Raw genomic sequence first — 18505 nt, 5'->3', positions numbered from 1 at the left:
GATGTCTCGTTCGTTCCTTCGGCATCGCTTCGGCATACACACACTTCTTTTCCGGCCGTGTCGAGCCGGGCAGGGTAATACAATCCGGCTAGAGTTACCATCGATCTCATCCATTCGCTAGACAAAGTGTTACTGCTCGATTACATTGCGCCAACGTTGATCAGATTAGTGAAGTCAGTATAAAGTGAGACATGTCTGTCTTGGATGACCGTTCAATACAGTGCCAGTGGACATTCATCCCAGTCAGCCACACGGTCACGTACCCGCAGTTCGGCTCTTGATAGACTGACACAGAGGACATGCTGAACAGTCCATGCTACACTTTGTTCATTTTGAGTGTTTCCCCCACCTCCCTCTTCGCATCTCCCCCTCCTTCCAATCCGGTCTCACCAGCCTATACCCACGGAGACGACTGGTACGCCCTAATAGGGCGGCTTGACGGGATCCAAGTCTCTCCTCTTGTCGTATATAGCATAACTAGGACCCTTTCCGTCCTTCTTCAACTTGGCGCTTACGCTCTCCACTCCTCGTAGTACACGAAGGAAGTTGGCGCCTGCTAATCCGGACAGCTCGTTCTGGGTCCATCCACGTCGAATAAGCTCGGCCCACTACGCCGGACACATGATCAGCTTTTCGTGTCGGATCTCACGAGCACGTCTGCTTACCAGATTGGGATACTTGGAGACGTCTTCGAGACCCTTGGGGGTACTCTCGATACCATCGTAGTCTGACCCGATTCCAACGCTGCACGGATTCCGCCCCATCAGCTTCCACTAAGCATCGTGTTGGAGCCGAAGGCGCCAGCTCACTGGTGCTTGCTTGTCTTCTTGGCAATGTACTCAATCTCGTCGGCGATGTAAGCCACATCGACCTCGCTCGGGTTTGGCGAAGCGAAAACAGGGAAGAAGCTGTAGATTGCGAGTTAGCGCACCATTTGCATTGTGAAAAGCAGGCAGCACTCACTTGACCATGATGACACCGTCTACCTGATGCTTGCCCCTTCCAATCTTGGCTAGGACGGTGTCGGGGACATTACGCTGCAAGTTCTCGTTGAAGTGACGGGCAGCCGAATGAGAGAGGATAACAGGGGCACGAGTGAGAGACCTGACGAACATCATCAGCTTGTCTCACCTGCGCACTGATTGATACAAGCTCACAAAGCTTGAAGTGCGGTCTTGTCGGAGACATGACTGATATCCACCAGGATACCAAGTCTGTTCAACTCGTAAATCAACTCTTTACCAAGAGGCCTGAGCACGTTTATTCCAGTGGGTGAGCATTCCTCCACAAATGGATGTATGATAGACTTACGAAAGACCGCCCCACTTCTCCTTGACACTGCCGAAGACACCAGCCGAGTCGGCAAAGGCGTTGTTGCAACTGTGCGTAAGGGTCAAGTACCTAATACCAAGTTGGTAGTATGTTCGAAGTACTGCCATGTAATAAGATGTCAGCACATCGTCTTTCACCCTTCGTCGGAGCTCATTCTGGTAGACACCATGGAAATGACTCACCTGCCAAAGAGTTACCAAGCGAGTGACCACTAAATCTCCAATGTCAGCTAAACATCCCAGTATCACTGGAAGAAGAGGTCATGGACATACCCCTCAAGACCGAACAAGCTTGCAACTTTTCCTTGTTTGATAGCAGCTTCCACTTCATCGGCCGTACGAGCATGTGCAAAGGTATCGCTATATCGCTCGATCATGTTGTTTGCGACGTCTATCTGCTCGAGTGTGTCTGGAAACCCATGAGAACGATCCAGCTATTAGCGTCCAGCCTCCCTTTCTTCTTCGTTTGGCAACTACGATGATAGTCCGTCCATTAGAGGTAGGTGGAGTAACTCACCTCGCACTTCAGTGGTGGGGTTAAGGAAGTCATCGCCGTATTCTCCATCATGACAATCGACATAGCTATAACATGGGCTATCAGCCACTTGTCCACTTGGACTTCCAGTATTGGGAAGGACAGCTCACATGGACCAGAAGAAACCACCCAAGTGACCTTCTCGAATTCGGGGTACATCCAGGTGACCGACCTGCGAGTTCGAACATCAGCCCAAGCTAAATCACGCCATCACAACTCAAGGGGGGAGGGAGGTGTAGGTGGCATGAAGGACAACCGGCTTGCATGGGTTCCGGAAGAGAAAATGATGGAAGAAGAAGACCTCGTCACACTCACAGTCTTCTTATTGAGATCGAAAGCGGATACATTGTTCTTATAGAACATACGAGGTATTTCAGGCAAGTCGATATGTCCATCAATCACTGGCGAGCTATCCACACGTAAACAGAACAACAATCAGCTTCCCCTCTCATCAGTCAGAGAGAGCTCGCGCTGCCATGACTCTGTATGTCGGTCATAGACTCACCTCTTCAGATAGTACTTTGCCAGTCCGAGATCATCCTTCGGAACACCTTCCCCCTTGACAGCGACGAAGATGATACCGGCAATCAACAAAACCGGGACCAGGATGGTGGTGAGGATCAATCCTCGTCGTGGAGCGGGTGGAGGCACATTGTGAGGAAGTAGAGGTTGGTCTGACATCTTGCCAAGGTTTGATGCAGATAGTGGGCTCAGCAGATGCAAGAGATGATGGAGAGAGATTAACAGGCAAGGAGAGATACGCGAGAGTGTGGGCTACAACTCATACCGAGTATCTCGGCAATGACCGATTTATGGTACCTGTCTTTCACGTGGTACGCTTCATGGTGTGCGAAATGCTCATGCTCACGCTCTGCTTGTATTGACAATTTACATAAAATGAACGGCTTTAGGTAAAAGAAGGACAGAATCATTATTCGTACGCTCATTTACATCCCAGTTCCTCCATCCCTCCACTTGCAGGTCTCATTCTCGGTCGTCGTCGTAGTCTCTCGTACCCCTTTTGCAGGCAAGTTCAAGCCGCCGCCACAACAAGCCTTGGAGTGTTGAGAACATCGAGTACCAACTGACCAATCCTGCATTTGCCCGCTCCAACAGCCCCACTCGGCACCTTTGCCCGCGCTTGCACCTTCTCTTCCCCATCGTGCCCCTCCACGCGCGTGGCGCTGAGCGGGGCTTTATTGCCCAGTGTATCTCGTCAGATATCTGTGAAAGCGATCATAAGTATTGTTCTTGCACCAGATTGCACCCGCTCAGGACTCACCACTGTCCTCGTCAGATCCGTAAAACTCGTCATCGTCATCATCTTGGTCACCCAAGTCGGCAAAGTCAACCTTGTATCGCAAGATACCACCAATACCACCGAATCCCTTGACGAATTGACTTCCTTCTTGAGACTTGTTGGTAACGAACTCGAGGGTAGCTCCGAAGTCCTTGTAGTTCTCGGCGAACCATTCGAGCAACGGTTGAGGTTCCGCAGCAGACTCCATCTCGGTACCAGTGGCTTTGTCCATGAACTTCTCACGGTCCTTTTCACCGGGGCTGGCGAAGACAATGATCTCCTCTGCAAAGCGATCGGTGTCAATATAATTCGTGCTCATTCGGTTCTCGTTGAAACTCACCTCCAGCTGCGTTTCGAAGGGTGTTTCGAATGATGTCCAAGTTCTCCCAGACAATCAAAGTCTCCACAGCACCCATGTCCAAGGCCTTGAGAGTATCCTGGATACCGAAGCAGTATTTGCCAGTGTCGAGAGCGATCTCGTCAAAGTACTTTTGGATAAGTTTCTTCTCCTGAACAAACTTGACGTTGGCAAGGGAGTCGGCTGCGAGTTCAATAGCCTGTGGACATATTCGTCAGCAACTATGTCCAGTACACAATGATGAATTCACGTACCTGGTTGAAACCGTTCTCGCCACCGTAACTGACGTCAACGACCTTGACGACCTTCGCCAACAATCGAGGGTCGAAAAGATCACTTCCACTCAGATCCGTCTTCAACTCTGCACTACCAGCCAGGACCAGACCAGCGACGTTGACCTTGTCGGCTGTAATGAAATGCTGAACGGCAAGCTCGGCGACTTTTCGGACATAGTTTCGTCGGGCTTCCTCTCGAAGACGGGAGAAACGAAGAGCGGATTGACCACCTCGTCCGTGCTTTTTGGGAAGGTCGACGGTGAATTTGTGAACGACTTCACGGGTGTTACCGGATAGGGTACCGAACAGCTGTGAGAGTATTATTAGCACCATTATCAATTATACAAGGGCATTGCAAAACGTACAGATCCGTTACCATCGCTAAGCAAAAACATACTGTCAGCACGTCCTCCTTTGTGGGTCGGACCAAATCACTCACATGATGATGAAACCCCACTTCGAGTCGTTCTCCAACAATTCTTCAAGCGCTTCGACGTGGAATCGACTGTCACACATGTACAGAGACGTGTTGATAGGCTTGAAAGGTTCCAAAGCGAATGAGATCTTCTTCTCCTTTCCTTCATCGTTCAGCACAGTTCCGACGAACACACAAAGACCGTTGTCGGGAACTGAGAAGAGGTCAACGATTGTTCGGACACACTGTGACAAGAAGACCCACCTCGGTTGTAAAGCTTGAGCTTTTGTTGTGTGGACGTGATGGCAGACAAGACCGAGAGACTGGATTGCGGGAATCAGCGCCATTGAAAGATATTGAATACGGATGATGGAAACTCACCGGTTGACACGCGACTTGATGTTGGAAGCAGTACCATATTCAGTTGTCAACATGTTAGACGCCTGGGAGATTTGAGATCCTATAATTGGAATGTTCAGCTAAGGGCCTGCCTTCAACGAGCATGCCTTGAAGAGGCAACTCACGAGGAGGGAGAATGAGGGTGATACATGATGTACCAGCACCTCGAGAGTTGGCGAGCATGGTGAGGAGTTTTCGGTACCTCCATATCTATGAGTCATACAGTCAGCTTGAGCTTGGGTCTATCATGCTGCAGCTCACTTCGATAGCCTGATCAGTCTGTTGAAGCAGCACTTGTCAGTAACGTTCATTCCTCTCCTTTCTTCTTCTTCGGTGAGCTGAACATACCTCTTCTGCGCTGGACATTTTGATTGATGTTTGTTTTTCTAGTTTTTCAGGTGAGGTGTTGATCCGATGATCTTATGTACTGTTCGCTTCTACAGCGATTTTTAAGGAAAGTAAGTGTTGATGAGAAAGGGTTGTCTTCCAGAATGACGATTTGAACAAAAGTGAGAGAGTGTGAGTTAGTAGGAGGAGCAGTGACTGTGGCTTTTGACGGAGATTTGAAAAGTTGCAACCTCGTGGCAGAGTGAGAATGAATTGATCCCGTTCATCGATTGACCCCCGGTCGCCACCAAGCGAAAGATTGAATAATGAATCAATGAGTAATAACGTCGAGCAGCATATCAGATAATATCAGTTTGTCATACCAAGCAGCAAAAAGTTGTATCACAATCAAGCACACACCACTTTCACCTCTTACATCAATTCATCGTCCTATCAATCATCAGTCTCATCATACACCATCACACCGCAATCGACCTAATAATCTAACACAATGTCATCGTCCAACCTCGTCAGCGTCACATCCCCGGATCACTTCAAATCCCTCCTCTCGGCTGATCTCAACAGAGTCTCATGCCTCAACTTCTGGGCACCATGGGCAGAACCGTGCGCCGCTTTCAACAAGGTGATAGAAGAGAAATCTTCACAATTCCCATCAGTTCTCTTCCTCAACGTGAGTAGGCTTGTTTCATAGTCATCAAACCAGAAGCTTGCTCGTGCATATCATTCAATCAGATTAGGTGTGAGGGATTGACTAAGCTGACTGTCGTTTCATCCGTCCTTCTTCTCCACACGTTACCTGTCTGATCGCCTATCTCAACACCTTCCCTCGCTTAGATCGAAGCCGAAGAGCTCGCCGATATCTCTGAGTCGTTCGAAATCGATGCTGTTCCATCTTTCCTTCTTCTTCGTGTGAGTCGCCTTCCTCTTATCTCTTGTATTGCCTTGCTCCTCCTGCAATCCTTTCATCACTTTGACGATAAGTCTTGTCGATCGGTCCGTGCTCCGGGCGAGCCAGCCTTAGATGAGACGCTTGGCCAACGACCCACCGTTGAGCTTCTTCCTCCTTTCCTATCCTTTGTGGCCTCTTTTCTTCTCTAAGCGACAAGTCTGGCCAGCAATTGGCTCCAAGGGGCAAGATCAAGTGGCGAGGTTATTTACCATGCTACCAATATCATCTTCGCATTTTGAGCAGGCGTCCCCTTTCCTTGCACCACTTTACTCGCAAAGATAGCACATACTGACGTTATTGCTGCCTTTCTCCTTGCTCTACCACCATGACATCAAACGACGACTTCAACGATTCGGAAATGCCCAATATACGACCTCCTTCTCCATGTACTGACATGCCTGCCCGTGAACCCACGCCTGTTACTGGTCGACCCTCTGCTGCTCCGTCGCCATATGCTGGAAAATCGCCTTTTCCTCCCCCTCCTTCGCGATTTACCCCTCGTACCCCACTCCAATTCCTGTCTCATTCGCGTACTCCGTCTGCCTCATCGACGGCCTCATCACACGGATCAATCATCCGTACACCGTCAACCTCGATGACGTCTGCGTCTGGACTTGCAACACCGTCTCCGACCGATCTACCTCCTGCCAAATTCGCCATGGTCAATAATCGTAACAAATCGATTCATTCGGTGCCTAACAACCCTTCGCACGTCAAAATCCCTCTTGTTCGTCGTGGGGGATCTCTCTATTCCACTCCTGTGACTGCAAACTCTTCTTTCTTACGGAACAAACGTCACATACCATCGCCATTGGAAAAACTGGACTATCTCCACTCGATCCCTCCGTCGCCACCCATTTTGGACCCCGGCCAATTGCTGAATCTTTCGCCGACTCCAAACACTGATGTCGAAACACAACAACCCATTGCGTCTCCCTTTGTTAATCTCCATTCATCTTCTGCTTCTCCTCGCGGGAACAAACCCGATTATATCGGTGCGTCATCGCCTGCTCACGCATCGTTCCCTCGTCGTCGTGACTCCGCTCTCCGTCCCCGGCGACCATCCGCTTTGGCTATGGAATACCATTCTGAACCTAACGATAACGCACCTGTGGATGATGACGATGGCTCGTCGATCTCGCGTGTCCCGTTTCCCCCGCCTACACGGCGTTCCTGACACTCCTGATCGATATACTGGACAATTTCATTGGTTGCTTTCGCGGGCTATATTTGATATTTCTTGGACATTTTTCTACCACACCCTTTGTTCTTTCATCCCTCTGTGATATTTGCGTTCCGACAATTAGGGTCACACTCTCCTTGCTCGACACTCTGGTTCCGATGCCACCCTTCTTCAAACAGTCCTCACTCAGCACGCCGGCACCTCATCGACATCCTCCGCACCCCTCGCTACCTCAAACGCCACTCCTCAAGCACCTTCTGCCGAGCCTCGACAACGTACCGAAGAGGAGATTGTTGCGAGGTGTCATGAATTGATGAACAAGCACAAAGTTGTCTTGTTCATGAAGGGTAACCCGACAGCGCCCAAGTGTGGTTTCTCTCGACAGACCGTTGGATTGTTAAGAGAACAAGGGGTGGAGTTTGCCTGGTTTGACATTTTCAGTGACGAGGAGGTCAGACAGACATTGAAGAAAGTCAATGACTGGCCGAGTGAGTATCGACGCTATCTATCAATCTTAGTACAACTCCTTTCGCTAACATGTTTGATCTTTGCAGCTTTCCCTCAGATCATCGTCAAAGGCGAGCTCGTTGGCGGTCTTGACATTCTCCGAGAGATGATCGAGAACGGAGAATGGCAAGAGTTGATGAGTGCCGAGGAAGAGGATGGAGACGAAAAGGCTGAGTAGAGTAGAACGATTCCTCTTCTCTTTCCATGAGCGGCGTTGTGGTTAGAATCCCTATGGTTGGTTGGTCTAGTAGGGTAATGATGAGACGGTTAGTATATAGATGTATGTGAGCGTATGTATATAACAAATCATGCGACCTAGGTCATTGGTACTTCTACGTTTTCCATACGTGATTTTCATCGGACGCATCGCTCCCCAGTTGACTCTCATGCAGCTCGAAACAAAAACTACAGCACCCGGGATTCCCAAGTCGTCCCCGACCTTGGTACTGACCGAGCGATAGCGAGCTTAACTGCGCGGAGCAGACGGGACGCGGTGTTTTTTCGCTTCTATGGCCGTAGATGATATTTCACCATTGTGACAGATATAAAAGCAGTTCAATGATGAGAGGTCTCCTCACGCGTAGAGCCGGATGTGGGGCAATGCCCGTCCTTCGTTGAGCGGAAAGTTTCGTTCTTAAGTTCCGATCACAAGCCGTGAGTGAGTGAGTCACTTATCTGTCGAGTTCTTCGCTGAACTAATCAAGACATGTAATCACATATTGCTCGCATACTCTCCTCTGAGTCACGAAATACTTTGCTATCACCAGTACCGGTTCAACATGTATTCATCTATTGCTGGACGACCACCCACTTACCCCACATCCTATATCTTCGGGAGCCCACTTCTGAACCACGTGATGAGCCGTTTCGGGCCGGTAGCCGATAAGCAATCCAGGGTTTTTTCGTCTAAATGACGCTCTGGACCGTTAAAGTGGGACTCGGCGGGGGGAGTAGAGGGGTACGAGGGGAAACATGGTGCATCGTCCATCGTATATGGCTGGACTTTTTACCATTATAGAAGTACAAGTATATAAAGAGTAAAGTCCTTCCAACGATAATCCACTTCTTCCTCTTTCCCCTCTAGAAATTGTCTCATCAGAACTTACTAAATCTACTCACAAAGTAATTCCTATCACATATTCACAATGGCTATCACTCACGCTCAAGGTAAGTCAGATGTTTTATCTTCATGAGATGGACCATTTCCTGTTAGCGCTTCCGCAAGTTTGCGAACAGTTGTTCCCCTATTCATTTGCTACACACCCGCGGACGACTTTAGCTGACTCTCACATCACACACATAGGCTACGCTATCACCGACCCCAAGAACTACCTCGTGAGTTATACTATCGCGCCAAATATTGTCCTATCACTGACACGTTGCGATTGGCACACAGGACTTCGAGGTCAAGAAGTACGAGCTCGAGCCTCTTGAGGATGATCGAATCACCGTCGCTGTCGAAGTCTGTGGTGTCTGTGGTTCCGTAAGTCCTTCTGCTTTCATCTCATCTTGTTCTTCACGGAAAACTGACAATGTTCGCTGTTCATAGGACCACCACACTATCTCTGGCGGTTGGGGACCTTTCGCCACCAAATTCATCGTCACTGGCCACGAAGTCGTTGGTAAAGTCGTAGAGGTCGGTCCTAAGGTTACTGAGTTCAAGGTCGGCCAGCGAGTCGGTGTTGGAGCTCAGGTTGGAAGTTGTGGAAAGTGCAAGGCCTGTAAGGGACCCAACGGTGAGTGAGAGCTGGCGCTGGCGCTTCGAGTCAGGTTCAGGCTCGCGGTCGGCTGATTTCGATGATTCGAAATCTTTTTAGAGAACTACTGTGTCCAGCCTGTCCACGGTTACAACACCCACTGTGAGTGTGCCTTTCGAAGATCATTTAAGCGACGTGAACGCTGATATTGGATAATGCAGGGTACGACGGCGCCGAGCACCAGGGTGGTTACTCTACACACATCAGGGCCCAGGAGCGATTCGTCTTCCCCATCCCCGAGTCTCTCGAGTCCACCGACGCTGCTTCCATGTGAGTGCTGACCTGAGAGCTCTGCAAAATCAGGACTGACTCTGTTCCATCAGGCTCTGCGCTGGTATCACCGTTTTCTCTCCTCTTCTTAGGAACGGTGCTGGACCCGGTAAGAAGGTCGGTGTTGTCGGTCTCGGTGGTCTGTAAGTGCATATTTCAAACGACCAACACTATGGGGTCCAGGAGCTGATTTGGCCGCCGTTTTCAGTGGTCATTACGCTGTTCTCTTCGGTACTGCTCTCGGTGCCGATGTTACCGTCTTCTCGCGATCCGACGCCAAGAAGGAAGATGCTTTGAAGATGGGAGCGAAGGAGTTCATCGCCACCACCGAAGGGTTCGAAAAGGGACACGAGCTCGAATTCGACGTCATCATCGTCACCGCCTCTTCTTCCAAATTGCCCATCAACGAGCTTCTCTCATTACTTGATGTCGAGCGAAAACTCGTCTTTGTCGGTATGCCCGAGGAAGGTCTTAGCAATATCACTTCTCAAGCTTTGTCAGGTAACGGTGCCGCTCTCGCTTCTAGTCATCTTGGTAACAGACAGGAAGTCTTGAAGATGTTGCAATTGGCTGCCGACAAGAAGATCAAGCCTTGGGTCACTATCCTTCCCATGAAGGACGCAGCAAAGGCCATCAAGGCTGTCGAGGACAACACCGTCAGATACAGGTCTATCCTCATCCAAGACATTGACAAGTCTGCTTAAGTCTTGTCAGTCGGTGTATGCAAGCAAGTGTAAAGGGGTATCTAGGTGTAAAAGGGTATTTAGGGGCATATTAAGGGGTCTAGTTGTGCGATAGAGTATGCATTTTGAATGAAGAAGACACAATACGTGTGTACGATGCAATTTATTTTAGTGCTACATTGTCTTTGCCGTCCGACCGCTTACTCCTCCTTCATATCCACTTCGTCTTCTTCTACAACCGCTTCCAACTTGATTCTCCCTTCAATCTCATGCAGATGCAAAAATGTCCCTTCTAGCTTCACTTCTTCATATTCCTCTTTCATCTCAATCTTAACGAGGTCTTCCGCCTCTTCTTCCATTGCGAGTGCGTACGCATCATCTTGAAGTGCAGTGCGAGGTGGTGGTGGGGGAAGGTACATATCTAGATGTCCGTTGACGATACGTTGTACGTCGAGTTTTGATAGTGGTGCGTCTTGCAGTTGATCTCGCTACACAAGTGCAGATCAACGAATCAGCGAAACGAAATCGTGCAGGAGGAGGGTAAATATACGTACGAATGCAAAGTATGCTCCTTTCGTTGTCATCCCAAAAACATCTTTGAACATCTCGTGAGACCGTGAGATACCTCTACCTTCAAGTAAAACCAAAGTCTGTTTCCGAACAGCCTGCAAAGGGATGCACATCAGTTTCACAGCTCTGTTAAATCAAAGAAGTCACGATCAACTGACAGCTTTGTTATCCAATACTTGTTGCGGTACTCTGACTCTCTTCGCTCGACCCGTATTTGGTGCACCGTCGTCATTGCCAGTCCCACCTCCTTCCGCCCCGTCTGTCATCTCTCCAGCACCTTCTGAGTGAAGATGCTGATTGATCATTTTCTCGCTCGATGCTGCTCTTGACATCGATATCGAGGCTGATGGTCCTATACTAGCCGTCGTTCTTCTCCCAAATATGTCTTCCTCTTCTCTCTCAGCATTCGCCGTCATCCCAGCAGGAGCTGCTCCTTCCTCAAACCCAACACTAGCGCTCGTTGCGGACGCCGTTCGATCAAACACGATCCTCCCTGCCTTTCGCTTTCTTGTATTGTCTTCTCGACCATCGATATCTGGATCGTATTTCCTAGGTCGTTTTTCTCCTCTTCGACCGGGTGTTCGACCAGATACTGGTGCAGGCGCCGCGGTAGGCGCAGAGACGGACGTTTGTGCTGATGCTACTGATGCTACTGAAGAAGAAGCTTGGGGTGGAGGATGATATATTGACGACGAGAGTGAGGAAGTCCGTGAAAGGGATCGATTGGGGAAAGGAGGTGGTGGCTTCTTAGGCGCTTTAGCGGGGAAGAACAGTGGGGCTGTGGCAGGTATCTTCATTAGCTACCTTTGCTCTGCCAAGTGGGATGTGATCATTGCTTACCTCGTGGTAATGGTTCTCCTGGTCGTACTTTCTTAGCAGCAGGTGGTGGGGGAGGCGGTTTTCTCCTTCCAACGCATAGTCGAAGAGTGGGTTGACCACCCTCCCCAGTGGAAGAATCAATATCCTGTCGTTGTCCATATACCAGTATACTGGAGTTCGGGTTAGGATCTACGGAAACTTTGTGAGCTTGCGTACGCTACCAGGAACATGGCAGAGACTTGTAGCTCACCAACACCCTCATCACCTAGACCAATGACGATAGCACTCAACGTCCGCCCAGTTGGCGAGAGCTTCTCATTCCGACACAGCAGTCCGGTGAAATAAGCGGCAAGTAATGGTGCTCCAGGCGCAATCGACATTTGCACCCCACCACTATCGTCCGACCCTCCTTCGGCACCAGCACCTTCTAAAACTTCGTCGGAAGGAAGATCGACCAGACCTCGTACTTGGAGATATTTCCTACCTCTCATCGATTCGAGCGAGAGACAAAGATCGGTGTCGCCGGTTTGCAAGAGCGGAAAGGGGGAAGTAGCGGTAGGGATAACGGTTGAGGTAGATGGTGTGGAATGAGGTTGAATGGGTGCGTCGAAAGGGTTAGGAGTGGCAGTCAAAGCCGAAGGGGTTGGCGGTGGGAAAGACAGTAGAGCGAAGAATGTGATGCCTACCAGGTATATGTCAGTATACTACTCCACTTCACCCATAGACTGAGTACGTGCGACATACCATCCAGTCTCCAACCCTCGCGACCAATCTCGAGCCCACCACGCCATAATAGTCTCCAGGCATTCCTACTCTTGCCCGAAGTTGCTCCTACCCCAGTCCCACTCTGCGTTGCCGACCTCCTCTCTCCTCCTAGGGGAGTGCTCATCTGACCATCATCACTGTTCTTCCTCTGCGGAACTGGTTCTGCAATCTCATTCGTCGTCGTCGTCGCCGTCTTTGACAATTTCGCAGGACTGGACAGACCTATACCTGGAAGCAGAGTTTTCCTCGTGAACGATCCTGAGCTCGTACCATTACCATTGTTCGTCGAATGGGCGAGCTTCGGTCTAGCGAACGGATTTCGAGAAGGTGAAGGTCCTATCGAACGAATCTCGAGAGTGGGATTGCTCAAACTCGACATTGTAACAAGCCGTCCTCACGTCATATCCACGTCGAAGGTCGTCAAGGCCACATGTGGGGAAGTGTCGATGAGTTTGAGTTAAATGGCGATTTGGTGTTGGTGGTGATCGGAACAAACGAATGATGAATGTGGAAAAACAGACGCGTCTCAATCTTCGTTGCTAATGATCGAGGTCGCGCGACTCTTATGGGCCCGTAAATCGAGCGAAGAGTGTCCCTCCAAGCAGTCTTATCACAGCGAGCGTATAGAAGGTGGTCAATTATACCGCGACCACATACATAGTGAGCATGGCTTGCTCATGCTATGCATGTATGCATGGTATTGAATCTCCATGACTCTGCACAAGTGAGTAACCCAGCTCCCGTCCACGCTTATCAAACCATGACGTGTGATAAATCTCCCGATCACTCATACTCGTTCGCTCTCGGTTGCTTTCCTCCATTCAACCAAGTCGTCAACTCAACTTAGTGTTAAACGCTTGTTTGACACACTCAATCTAGTCTCCACAACACGCAGAACAAACAGAGCATCACCATGGTGAGCTAGCGCTTCTAAAATCTTGTGATGCATAAGCTGATACATCCGTTATAGCTCCCCCTATCCCTACTCAATGCCGCTCAAGGCAAACCGATGGTATGTTACTCTCCACCTGTCAACTTTCATCACACTCTCGAGTCTCGCTTCCGTTCATACCTTGCCCTCAAACACATTGCATAGGAGCTACGAAAAATGGCATACTGACCTGCGTTTCATATCACGTTTGTAGCTGGTCGAGCTCAAAAACGGCGTAACGTTCAACGGACATCTGGTCGAATGTGACAACTTTATGAACGTGACGCTGAGAGAAGTGTATCAGACTTCAGCGGATGGTGAACGGTTTTGGAAAATGAAGGAGATGTTTATCAAGGGGAATATTGTGAGTACACATATGAATGTCTTATCTTCTTTTGATCACGCCGGTGAGACGGGCGGTGGGCTTTATTGTTGTCGGGCTGGCGTTATGTCCCTGTGGTCTGTCGGAGGGAGAAGGGAAGGTGTCAAAGACAGTGCATCGATGAGTCTATGCTGACAAGCTATACTTCCTACGTAGATAAAATACTTTCGTATAGCAGACTCGATCCTCGATACAGCGATGGAAGAGCAGGAGAAACAAAGAGCAGCTAACAGACAACGAGGTGGTGGACGAGGTCAGTCATTGCGATTCAAAGCAAAGCATATCATATGAAGTGCATGAGCTGATACAGCCATTTTTCTCGATGAATAGGTGGACGAGGAGGACAAACGAATGCGCGAGGAGGTCAGCATATCTTACTACGAGGCGTGGTTAAGGGTGTTTCGCTGACTATATCCCTTTAGGCCGAGGCGGTCCACCAGCACGTGGAGGTCCACCAGGACGAGGAGGCGGACCCGGTGGTGGGAGAGGAGGTGGTGGTCCAGGACGAGGCGGACGTGGTGGAGGTGGTGGGAGAGGTGGTCCTCGAGGAGGTGCATAGAGCGAAGATATTACAGGATCCAAGGCAAGGTCGGTGAAGGAGAGAGAGGAGACGCAATATTCATGATAATGTGGTTATCGATCCGCCAATTCCATCGGGCTGTCGAATGTTATGCAGACAGCCTATTAGTGTTCAGTGCGAGTGCGAGTGCAGGTTGGCCTGTTCAGTCTGGGACTGGGACTGAGGTCAGGACTGAAACTGGTTTGGTCTCGAGTTGAAATAGCTGACTGACAAAGGCCATTCCGGGCTGCGTTGGTTGTGCGCAGCCTTGGTAATTGCTATTGATGCTTGCTGGGAATCATTGGCATATACACTATATCGTTACAAGTTGGTATATAATGGTGGGTTTGCACTTACTCCTAATCCTGGTTTACTATCTGAACCTGTTACTCATATTTAAACAATATCAAGACATCAATCGTGTGCCCTATGCAGTCCTGCGCACATCAAAACAGCTGGTCACGAAATGACAAACCCTGCCCAATTGCTAAAATCAAGTTCTTGCTGATCAACACCTCCATTCACGCCGCCGACGGCAACGCCGTGCTCATTGATATTCAATGACGATCCGCATCCTCCAATTCCACTCCCACTCATGGCTGTGACTGTGGTACTAAACGCAAAGAGATCCCCTTCGTCGACAGGGTTCGACACATCACCGTGATAATTCTCGATCTTGATATCTGGTCGTTGGGCTTGGTGCTGGGACTGATGATGTGACTGATCTGTTTCATTATTCTGACTGTTGAAGGCTAATTCAAAGGTCTGATACGCCTGGGTAAATTCCGATATCGATATCGCCTCTTCCGAAGGGAGATCATACATCCCCGTCGTTCCCGTACTCATATTCGTACTCGCACTACTCGTCGAAGCTTCCATCGTAAAGCTCTGCTGAGCTTGACGACTATCCCAACCAGACCTCGATCCTTCATGTTGAGCAGTGAAAACGTCATCCATCTGCCCGTCGCCGCTCGCGCACGAGTCCGAGGTCGTATTCGGATTCAATTGTTGATCCAACCCCTCCATCTGCGTTTGAAATTCTTTCAAAATTCGCGGATCGATATCTCCCATTTCGACAACTTGATCTTGTGTCATACCTGCCGCTTCACCAAGGGCGAAGATGTTGTTCGAGTCGAACATCCTTTGCATAATTGCCAGAGCTTCGACATTGGCATTATCGTGCGCTTGATTGATCGGGGAGGAATTGTCATTGTTGTTTTCTTGATGGTTGTTTTGCCACATATTGTGCAAATCCCCTCCGTCATCGTTGATGGCTTGACCGCCGAAGGATGTTGGTCCGGATGAAGTTGAAGACGTGAGTGTCAAAGCAGGGAATTGATATTCGGAATTCGCAGCTGCAGTTGTCGAAGAAGGGAAATAAGAAGAAGCAGGGTGTTGTTGTTGTTGCTGGTAGTCCACCACAGGGAAGTATGACGACATCCCATTCTCCATATCTTGGAATTGGACGGTCAAAGGGAAGTTGGGCGTGACAGCTTCTGAATGACCGACCGAATAAACTGCTAAAGTATCGCGATATTCGTCCATCTTGATCATCCCACCTCCTCCCAGCCCCGACTCCAGATGCAACTGCTGAGCGAAATGTCTGACGTCTGCCAGCTCGTCGTCGTTCGAGACCCCGAGTGAACCGAGACTACTAGAAGACGTAGAGCGGGAGAGTGTACCCCCACCACCAACGTTCGGTACCGAGAGATAATGATTTGTCACGCCGTTTTGGTTATGATTGAGATAATCCGGTTCGATGACGAATGGTTCGGCGTATAACATTGTCGAAGAAGATCCGGAGGCTGATAGGATGTTGGATTCGGAATTACGTCGATACATCCCCATACCCATTCCCATCGGGATCCCCGTTGATAAATCGCCATTGGCCCTGCTGACGTCCAAAAGGATTTGTTCATGATACGAACTCGCTCTTCTCGGTAACGAAGGAGCATGTGGCGCAAGTCCTCCTCCCCCTCCCCCCATCGTATTCTCATACCCACCTGAAGAAGAAGATGAATATTGACAATCTTCAAATACGCTCATCGCAACGCTACCGTCCATACCCATCTGTCCATCGTTATAGTGGATGAACCCATCATCCGAGACTGCTGATCCGCGTCGTGAGCGGGACGAATCGATCGTACGGATCGATGGACGTCGATATGGTTTGTGTCCAAGGGCTGCGGCGTTGGCTCGAGCTTGTGAGAGGGAGACGGAACGTTTGCTCTGCAGTTGCGTATCAGACGCTTGTAACGAGCTATGTCGGACAAATGAGAACGATTAGCTCTCTCTCTGAAATGTCGAGGGACACAGTGTTTGGACATCGTGGGTGAGATGGTAATACGTACATGAGGAAGGCTTGCGATTCGGACATGTTACTGAAGCCCGCTGACGATTGTGTCCGTCTCGATTGACAAAAGGGACAATCGCGGACGAACCTTGCGATGATCTCTTTCGGTATCCAAGAGTAGTATCTCCTGACCTGTTCGCGGAGGAGCAATGTCAGCGACGCACCATTGAAGCAACGATTCTGAGAGAGGGGTGCGCCGCCAATCCTACTCACCTGAGCACTTGTCTTGTCCCTACCACCGTGTCCTGCTTGACCATGACAATGACACAATACCTCATAAATCTGTTCTTTCACAGCAACAGGTTTATGATCATGACATACCACCTTCTCCCCTCCAAACGTAGTCAATTGGAACATTTTCTTGGCCCAAAATCGAAATTGGGCAGTCTTCGTGCCCGTATCTTTCGGATCTTGCAAGACAGATAAGACGGCATCATACATCTTTTGGGTCAACAGAGCTTTTTCTCTCTTTTTGGGGGACAAGTTTCGTAGATAATCTTGGACCATGAGATTGAATTTGTGTGGAGAGGGGAATAGTGGATCGGCAGTCGATTCGATTGACGCATCATATGTTGGAATGGCAAGAAGATCGTCTGGATCGGCCCATAATTCGTCGGTCTCGGGCGGTGAGTGCGAAGAAGAGCGTGAAAGGGTTTCGTATTCTTCGAAATTGGCAGGATGACCAGGTGGTGCTCTGACTTGAGTGGGCATAGTGCGTGAGAGTCTGAGACGGGAAAAGAGATCAGAAGGTTCGTCCCCGATCAGAGAAAGCAAAGGGTCCGCGAGACCCTCGGAGCTGGCTGTTCGTCGCAGCTAACGCCGGAGAAGTCCTCGGTGCGAGGCGATCGTGTTGTGTGGTATGGCGAACAAGTGTGGTGTAGAGACCGTGCAAGCGTCCGTCCGACGTGATGAGTCAAAGATGGAAGGAGAGAAATCGTTCAGACCAGAATTGTTACCCAACCGACTCAGACGGTCTAGGTCTACTTGATCAGACCAAGTATGTCAAGCTTGCGAAGGTGGCAAGGGAGAGATTGGGAAAACGACCTGATCAGTCAGAATATCAATCTACTATCTATATGATCGGATGACTGGTAAGAGCCAGTCGTGGTCAGTATGTCAAACGATCGATGTGTCATGTTGCAAAGCATTGTATGAGTGGTGTTCTCGATGAATCAGTCAGCAGTCTGTTGTTCGGGACCGCGGCACATTGTCGCTCTGGCAAGGGGGGTTAGAGGTAGAAGACGCAATATGCTTAGGGAACTGCAGTCTGAGCCCCGCCAAGCGTATGATGTCTGAACAACCAATGAACAGACAAGATGTGGAGCTCGGCTGCCCCGTACTTGATCGAAAAGCTCGCTCATACAGGCGTTCATCTGAAACTGTCTGACAAGTGCAAGCCCTGTCGTGGTTGATACAGCTCTGCAAAATGACGTGTAAATGGTGACTCTGTAGTCATCAGACTTACGATCAGGGGTCTTTAGGGTGGACTGATAGGGACCTGTCAAGACCATGCGCAAGCCTGAAGGTTGATAAGCGAATGTGTACCGCGTTTCACGATCAATGAAGTGCCTCAACTCTGGACATCTGAGTGACAGCAGACAGTGACGATGAATGCAATATCATGTCATTCGAACCATGTTGCAGGCGTTGAATAGGTTCGGACATGCGAATCAATGGGTGTCTAAAGCTCTCCGTTTTCCTGTTTCACGTCGACTTTAGCCTCCATTCGATCAAGTTTTAGGGACACGTGCTATGAGAGACTGTGACTTACCCCTTGGCTGGATGAAGTAAATTATCCCCGTTCACTCTGATCCGA

The 18505-nt window shown here is 49.6% G+C and overlaps 7 protein-coding genes and 1 non-coding gene across 8 annotated transcripts; 3 read left to right on the top strand and 5 right to left on the bottom strand.

Annotated features, from left to right (window-relative positions):
* Positions 1-422: 422 nt before the first annotated feature.
* Positions 423-2547, bottom strand: CI109_102556 (uncharacterized protein; the record flags this gene model as incomplete). The annotated part of the gene is made up of 12 exons (XM_032006953.1): positions 423-608; positions 666-744; positions 810-908; positions 964-1104; positions 1158-1250; positions 1312-1432; positions 1515-1543; positions 1605-1740; positions 1849-1913; positions 1977-2038; positions 2182-2275; positions 2372-2547. The coding sequence occupies 12 exons, from the start codon at positions 2545-2547 to the stop codon at positions 423-425; spliced, it is 1281 nt and encodes a 426-aa protein (XP_031858734.1).
* Positions 2548-3137: 590 nt separating this feature from the next.
* On the bottom strand, positions 3138-4979 carry CI109_102555 (peptide chain release factor 1, archaeal and eukaryotic forms; the record flags this gene model as incomplete). Its single annotated transcript, XM_032006954.2, has 10 exons — positions 3138-3448; positions 3507-3723; positions 3779-4108; positions 4165-4180; positions 4239-4428; positions 4479-4537; positions 4596-4674; positions 4739-4823; positions 4875-4892; positions 4962-4979. 10 exons carry the CDS (start codon positions 4977-4979, stop codon positions 3138-3140), a joined length of 1323 nt encoding a protein of 440 aa, XP_031858735.2.
* A 472-nt stretch (positions 4980-5451) lies between these two features.
* On the top strand, positions 5452-7778 carry CI109_102554 (Grx4 family monothiol glutaredoxin; the record flags this gene model as incomplete). The annotated part of the gene is made up of 4 exons (XM_065967157.1): positions 5452-5631; positions 5796-5870; positions 7218-7581; positions 7648-7778. The coding sequence occupies 4 exons, from the start codon at positions 5452-5454 to the stop codon at positions 7776-7778; spliced, it is 750 nt and encodes a 249-aa protein (XP_065823229.1).
* Positions 7779-8003: 225 nt separating this feature from the next.
* Positions 8004-8118, bottom strand: CI109_102553. The gene has a single exon (XR_004236760.1). It is a non-coding gene; the product is annotated as a 5S ribosomal RNA (ribosomal RNA).
* Positions 8119-8745: 627 nt separating this feature from the next.
* CI109_102552 (uncharacterized protein) lies at positions 8746-10331 on the top strand (the record flags this gene model as incomplete). The annotated part of the gene is made up of 8 exons (XM_032006957.1): positions 8746-8767; positions 8904-8935; positions 8997-9083; positions 9150-9336; positions 9418-9459; positions 9519-9627; positions 9681-9770; positions 9836-10331. The coding sequence occupies 8 exons, from the start codon at positions 8746-8748 to the stop codon at positions 10329-10331; spliced, it is 1065 nt and encodes a 354-aa protein (XP_031858738.1).
* Positions 10332-10510: 179 nt separating this feature from the next.
* Positions 10511-12843, bottom strand: CI109_102551 (uncharacterized protein; the record flags this gene model as incomplete). The annotated part of the gene is made up of 6 exons (XM_032006958.1): positions 10511-10798; positions 10865-10975; positions 11039-11658; positions 11721-11888; positions 11950-12381; positions 12444-12843. The coding sequence occupies 6 exons, from the start codon at positions 12841-12843 to the stop codon at positions 10511-10513; spliced, it is 2019 nt and encodes a 672-aa protein (XP_031858739.1).
* A 534-nt stretch (positions 12844-13377) lies between these two features.
* On the top strand, positions 13378-14336 carry CI109_102550 (uncharacterized protein; the record flags this gene model as incomplete). The annotated part of the gene is made up of 6 exons (XM_032006959.1): positions 13378-13380; positions 13435-13476; positions 13610-13759; positions 13934-14030; positions 14108-14140; positions 14200-14336. The coding sequence occupies 6 exons, from the start codon at positions 13378-13380 to the stop codon at positions 14334-14336; spliced, it is 462 nt and encodes a 153-aa protein (XP_031858740.1).
* A 459-nt stretch (positions 14337-14795) lies between these two features.
* CI109_102549 (uncharacterized protein) lies at positions 14796-18200 on the bottom strand (the record flags this gene model as incomplete). Its single annotated transcript, XM_032006960.2, has 4 exons — positions 14796-16596; positions 16688-16821; positions 16903-17489; positions 18155-18200. The coding sequence occupies 4 exons, from the start codon at positions 18198-18200 to the stop codon at positions 14796-14798; spliced, it is 2568 nt and encodes an 855-aa protein (XP_031858741.2).
* Positions 18201-18505: the final 305 nt, after the last annotated feature.

The sequence above is a fragment of the Kwoniella shandongensis genome, chromosome 4 (assembly GCF_008629635.2).
Source record: "Kwoniella shandongensis chromosome 4, complete sequence".
NCBI lineage: Eukaryota > Fungi > Basidiomycota > Tremellomycetes > Tremellales > Cryptococcaceae > Kwoniella > Kwoniella shandongensis.
This window is presented reverse-complemented; position numbering and strand designations above follow the sequence as displayed.